The sequence below is a fragment of the Dipodomys ordii genome, unplaced genomic scaffold (assembly GCF_000151885.1).
Source record: "Dipodomys ordii isolate 6190 unplaced genomic scaffold, Dord_2.0 Scaffold130, whole genome shotgun sequence".
Lineage (NCBI taxonomy): Eukaryota > Metazoa > Chordata > Mammalia > Rodentia > Heteromyidae > Dipodomys > Dipodomys ordii.
The window spans coordinates 1,016,560-1,023,091 of record NW_012267346.1 but is presented as its reverse complement, the minus strand read 5'-3'; the positions used below and the strand labels follow the sequence as shown (position 1 = coordinate 1,023,091).

General features: G+C 39.8%; 1 protein-coding gene across 1 annotated transcript in view; it reads right to left on the bottom strand.

The window, feature by feature from the left end:
* The window catches only part of Mboat1 (membrane bound O-acyltransferase domain containing 1), a 46,208-nt gene that overhangs the window by 13,091 nt on the left and 26,585 nt on the right, over positions 1–6,532 (bottom strand). Inside the window, exons 9-10 of the mRNA XM_013030416.1 lie at positions 2,600–2,703; positions 1,330–1,427 (exon numbers count right to left, since the gene is read on the bottom strand). Of these exons, the coding sequence (XP_012885870.1) occupies positions 1,330–1,427; positions 2,600–2,703 (202 nt within the window). The remainder of the gene's footprint in view (positions 1–1,329; positions 1,428–2,599; positions 2,704–6,532) is intronic.

Below are 6,532 nucleotides of genomic sequence, written 5' to 3'. Positions count from 1 at the left end.
CTAGCCTTGAGCTGAAGAGCTGAGGGACAGTGCCCAGGCCCAGAGTTCAGGCCCCACGACCGGACCCAAAAAAAACAAAAAACAACAAAAAAAATTTAATCCTCTGATTTTTAAAACAATATTCTAAAAGGGGACTTACCACAAAAAGTTTAATCTTGCAAATAAAGAGCCTTTCTAGAGACCTTGAAGTTTAACTGTCATCTTTATGAGGTCATGGACAAACTAGGTCAGTCTTATGCACTGATTTCTATAAATAGCTACGCCGCTCCAAATGCTACCAATTGTGTCTGAGATAGTAAGCAATTTTATGCGTGAAGGGATCCCAATTCAGAAAAGAAAACAAAGAAATAGCATCCAACTGGCAATAATATAAATCAATCAACCACTGAGGAAGACCCACCCAAAATATGTGATCAATTAGGTTTTCTAATTCAAACCATCAAAAAAAAAAGTCTTATCAAAGATTGGTGGCAAAATGTAGGAAGCACACATATGGGGACAACAATTCCTGAAGAAAGTAGAAAGGGCAGTGACCATTTTTTTCCTGTTAATGTTTCTTCAGGTACAAGAAAATCTTATAGAGACCACACAGTAGCTTCATGTGATATATTTAACTGGGAGAAAGAAAAGGAGAAAGGGAGAGAATAAAATAGATGATAGATAAATGGAAGACCAGATGGAAAAATGATAGAGATATGATAAACAGATATGTGAGCAGATAAAGACAGATGATAGATAAGAGAGATAGATTTTTATTGTGAGCTTTTATTTTGAAACCCTAAGGGATTTTGCTCTATACTTCTGCATAAGAATAAAAGGCTACAAACACAGCCTCAGGATCCCTGAACTAAATCAGACATCCCTGTTTTGCTTTTGTTCTCTGCCCCTTATCAAACACGATTAAAATGCAATCATTCTCTTTATTTTCTTCCCTAATAAACATGGAACTTAATAACATAGCCTTTGACCTTGAACACATGCCCTTAAGTGAAAGGATTTTGTCTTCTGAGTGCCACTTTTGAGTGATCAGCGGTCACGAGGACCACCACAAAAGGCATTTTACCCATAGTGCTCGAAGGCAGCTGAGCAGTCAGCTGTCCAGGAGGTTGGAGGGAATGAAGGATGTTAGTGGGAAAAGGGAAGAAAGTCATGACTCACTTGGGCTTTGTCTGACATCACTTATACAGAAAAGATGCTTCCAGATGATCTGTATGCTCTTCTAGAAGTGGGAAAGGTAATTGTGGAGTCTGGAGCTTGTCCCCTGAAGATGTGGTTTGCTGGGATGGGGAGCACTTCCTGCTTCACATGAGGCAATCAACAGAGTGTTACGCTTCATTCAGAAAGAACCCAGATGAGACTTTAGCTTTTCCCTTGCCAGGCTTGGAAAGGCCTTCTACCACAGGTGTCTTCAGATTCTCTAGGATGATCTAAAAATGAGTGGTTTTTTTTTCCCATAGTGGAAATTGGATATTTATTGAATCTGATTAACCTGAGTGATCAAATGGCACTATGAATTGAAGCGGAATGTATGATGTATTTTATTTGCTTCATTAATAGCCATAAAAGTACTCCTATTTCTTTCTGCTTGCTTGTATTTTGAAGAAACAACATCTATGAAGCAGCAGGAGGGGAAGAAAAGAAAAAAGAAAAGGCAAGAGGAAGAGCAGGAGAAGTAAAAGAAATCTATAAACCTCCCATGTTTTGTTAGGAATTTGTGAAAGGCTACTGGAGGCTGTCCAAATGCAAACTTGGGCAGAAGAGTTGGCTTTCTCTATGGCTTTCCTGGCTGTATTTCCACCAAACGTGGGTAGAAAGTGGTCAGAGTCACTGGCTTCCTTCTCTGCAAACAACTTTCTCTGGGAAAATCCTCCAATGGCATCTTATCTGTCCCAGGAGAGGTGGAAAACCAAATCCAACAACATACAAGAGTTGCGCTGGTTCTGTATGCTGCTATTTGTGGCCTTCGGTTGCTACAAGAAGGAAAGGCTCTGATGACATGCTGTCCCTGTACACTCTAGTGCTAACAAAGCAAAGAAAATGATGAATGATACAGTCCCCCTAAGACTACACTTGCTAGTGAGTGCTGGTCCAAGAATGAAGAGTGAAAAATGAGGAAACACACTCTCTTCTAGTGGCCTACAAGTTGAGTTCAGTCATAATCCTTCTGAAAAGCAAATGGGTTTAAAACCATTTCCAAGGGGTCCACAGAAACCCTTGCAATATTGAAATCTAAATGCAGGAACTTCCCGTCTGTGTGCTTGGCGGAAATAAGTATAATGTGAACAAGAGAAAATTTGACATTTGCACTTTCTAGTTGAAAAAAATAAGAATGTAAACAAGAGAAAGATTTTTCTTGGCTCTTTTTAAGATTCTTGGTGTCTCTTTTTTCTCTTGAACTATTAAAACTGCAAAAGAAAATGTCTATTTAAGAAGAAAAACAATAAAACAAAAAAATATGAGATGTAAAATGTTCAGAAGACTGCAGGGCCTGGCTTTTCCCAGAGCAACTTTTTTCTCAAACACTCTGGTGTAGGATCTCAGAATATTACACTCAAAGAAAACTGCTTGCTTTACTCATGCTGGAAGTAAACGTACTCACCTCGATTTTCCAGATGTTTAGGTTAGACAGCAGATCCCAATGGAAATTTCCATTCTTATCCACTCCACTGAACCCAAAGCCAGCTGCATTATTCACTGCATCCGCTGTGGTTTTAAAAACACTGTTGTTAGGATACAGAACAAAAGCAGCACTGTGGCCCTAAAAGAGTCCAAATATATGTCTAACTTCAATGTTGAGCATATGTGTGAGTTCCTTGGAAAGGGAACCAAAAAAAAAAAAAAAACTCGGAAAGAACCCAGTGTCATTATGAGTCAGAAAAATATATTTGGCCGGTTGATCCCCTCAGATGCTACACATTCATTCCTAGCATCTAGTGAGCACCTACTAAGAGAAAAAGTATGGCTATTCATCAGATGCAAAACAATGAGAATAAATGAAAAGAGTTAAAATGAAGAAGCAAAGAGTAGAATTTAATAACCAGTTCTCAATGAAGGCAAAAAGAAAAGGAGACTGAAAATATGCCTGTGCTCAAAAGCAGAGATCCAAAGACACAAGGGACCCCGTGGAGGACCAAGAACTGTCACTCAAGAAAAAGAAAGCTCACCAAAAGATGCACTAAGTCAGGTGGAGGACAAGTTCTGAGAGAAAAGCTGGAGCTCATCCTGGCGATAAGCATGGGAGAGGCAGTAGGATGGCAGTTGGAGCTGCCTAGGTTCACTAATACAAAAGATAAATGTCAAGACAAAGAAGAGATCTACAGCTATGAATGAGAGGTCAGCTACGACAGAGGTCACGTGAGCTACAACGAGCAAAGCCATCTTACCCTCGAAGTCATTCTAAAACCTCCTTTTTCCATCTTTATTTACTTTACGGAGCTGCAAGGAAATTCCCCCCTGCAGCAAATATTTTGCTTCCAATCAATTCCTTAACAAAATGTTTGAGTAATCAAACACAGACATGATGAACTAATGTACTTCTAGGATGATGACCAAGAGACTAATTATCTCTTTTCATTCATCTTATTTTAAATTGATCTTATTTTTATTTCAAGAAAATTAGGATATTTTCTTGGAGAAAATATTTACCACTCATTGAGTCATATCACTGTAAAGTCTTAGAGAAACTCTTCCATTATAAGGTCAAGTCCAAATCAACAGCCTTTAGAAAAGCTACTCTATTAAAGCAAACAGGCTGTTGTAGACTGGGGAGCTGGCTCAGTACTTGAGCACTTTATCTAGCAAGTGTTAGATACTAGGTTCTATTGCCAGAATTTCCCAAAACAAGATGAAACAAAACAAAAAGTTCTGTCCTGTATTTGTCTTATCTATTTTGGGCATAGCTGATGGCTTAAATGGTGCTTATTTTAGGTTTAGCCTCAGTGTAAAACAATCTTGCTACTTTCAGGAAGAAGGATGAAAAGCACCAATCCCTACCATGTCATCCTCCCAAACCAAATGGATAGAAACTCAGTTGGAGAAGCAAAAGAAAAACCAAATGAGAGTATACCAGAAGGAATCTAGTTGATTTACATGTATAGGAATAAATTTATGAGTGACAGAGATAAAATAAACTGAGGGAAGGGCCCTGTGTGGGCAATGGAAAAACAGAGCTAGATTTCCATGGACAGCGGAGCAATTCATAAATTCTTCCTTCTACCTTCAAGTTCATGTCTGCTACACTTGGTCAGAGCTAAAAAAGCACAACTATTTTATGTATACGTGTGTATGCTTTCAGTGCTTATACGTATTCGTTAGACTTTCACACTGCTAAGACAAAAATCAAATACCTGATAGATACAAACTTGAGGTGTGTGTAGCAGAGAATTGTTTTACTTCGTGGCTTTAGGATTTTCAGAAGCACAGAGCAGATCACCTCATGGCCCCTGGGAAGTAGAGAAAGCAGTAGCTGGCATTCCCTTTCCATTCTTGTGTGCCCCACAACCTTATGGGAAGGGATTGCTCTTATTCCCTTTAGTCAGTTCTCGCTGAAAATGCCTCACAGACGGATTTGATGGTGAGCTTTATTCATCTCCCTAGATAGTTCTCAATCCACTCAAGTTGATCATCAAAAATCATCATCACCTCACCTTTCCAGGGCTCTATACTTGATACCTTACTTAATCCTTATTTAATCCTTACAATAGCATTGAGAGGCTGGTTAAGGTGGGTTTGATGGCATCCTGATACATGGCCTTGAGAAAAGTACCTAACCGCTAGGAACTATTCCCTAACAATAAAATTAGATACATATAGTGACCCCTATTTAGAAAGCTGCTGAAATGATTCAACAAAATTAAATGTCTATACTGTGCCCAGCAAAGTATCTGATCCAGAGTATCATGCAAGAAATGCTGGCTGTTAGCCGGGCGCCGTGGCTCACACTTATAATCCTAGCTACTCAGGAGGCTGAGATCTCAGAATCATGGTTCAAAGTCAGCCCTGGCAGGAAAGTTCCTGAGACTCTTATCTCCAATAAACCACCAGAAAACCAAAAGTGGTGCTGTGGCTCAAACGGTAGCGCACTCGCCTTGAGCTGAAGAGCTGAGGGACAGCACCCAATCCCTGAGACTCTTATGTCCAATAAACCACTAGAAAACCGGAAGTGGCACTGTGACTCAAGGGGTAGAGCGCTCACCTTGAGCTGAAGAGCTGAGGGACAGCGCTCAGGCCCAGAGTTCAACCGACCAGAAAAAAAAAAAATGTTGGCTGTCACCACCACCATCATCATCATCATCACCATCCTATTGTTATTATTGTGGCTAGAGATGTCACAAAACATCAAGAGCACTCCAGGTGATAAACAATGCTGGAAACTGAATGTTACACCTCTTGATTCCACAACCTAAAAAGATAAGAGCCCATTCTGCAGGAAAAATGACTGACCCAAAGTATCAATTCTCAGAACCACCCCATATAGATGAAGTCAGAATTCCCCAATCTGCTTGATGCATGTGCAGTAGCTTATCCAAGACTTGTTCTCAGAAAGGTTAGAGGTTCTGGATTCACCAGTTCAAAATTGGCTTTCCTTCTCTTGGGCAGTGATCTAAATTATTATTAGACACAAATTAATTTGGACACCCGTATGTTGAAGTCTGTGATCCTTTTTAACACAGCCTGGGTTAGGGTTGGGCCTATTCTAATTAGTACTAATTAGTAATGAAAAAACAGAATTGTTTGCTAAGTCCAAAGAAATAGTCTCATTATTTCAATATAAACAGTTACTAGAATTAGGCTAACAGCACAGCTCAGCTGAGATGCATGCAGAGGCCAGCTTTAAGAATTAACTTTATATCCATGTATAATTAGTACATTAATTATATGTAAATGGTGTTTTAAAAGCTAGATAAAACAATTATTCGGTTAAGCAGTTTAAAGATTCCCTGATATACTATTCATTGCTTCCTTATCCATAAATAATATAAAGGTTAATTTTAGATCAGCCTTGCAATCTAAACCATAACAAACTTCCATTCGAGGCTGTGCAAATTAATGAGATATTTTCACTGAAGCAACCAAAAAAGATAAAGAACAAGAAAACAGTAGAGGGATCAGAAAAAAAAGGGGGAACTTAGTCCACAGAGAAAGCTCTGCATAGAATGGGTGCATTTCTACGTGTCAGACATCCAAGGGGACTTCCAAAAGGCAGAACAATGCTGTCACTCCTATTCCTTGTACCCCCATTCCTTACCCAGACCCCATCAGAACACCCATGTCATGTCAGACTCTTCCTACAAGGCCATGAAATAGGTCATCTTTCTTCCTAAATCAAGAGGTGATGGAGTCCAAGCCAGCTCTGGGATACAAAATATGGGAGGGGCTGGAAAGGTGGCTTAGTGGTAGAGCGCTTGCCTTGCAAGCATGAGGCCCTGGGTTCAATTCCTCAGCACCCCATAAGCAAAAAGAAAAAAGCAGGAAGTGGTGCTGTGGCTCAAGTGGTAGAGCACTAGCCTTGAGCTGAAGAGCTGAGGGACAG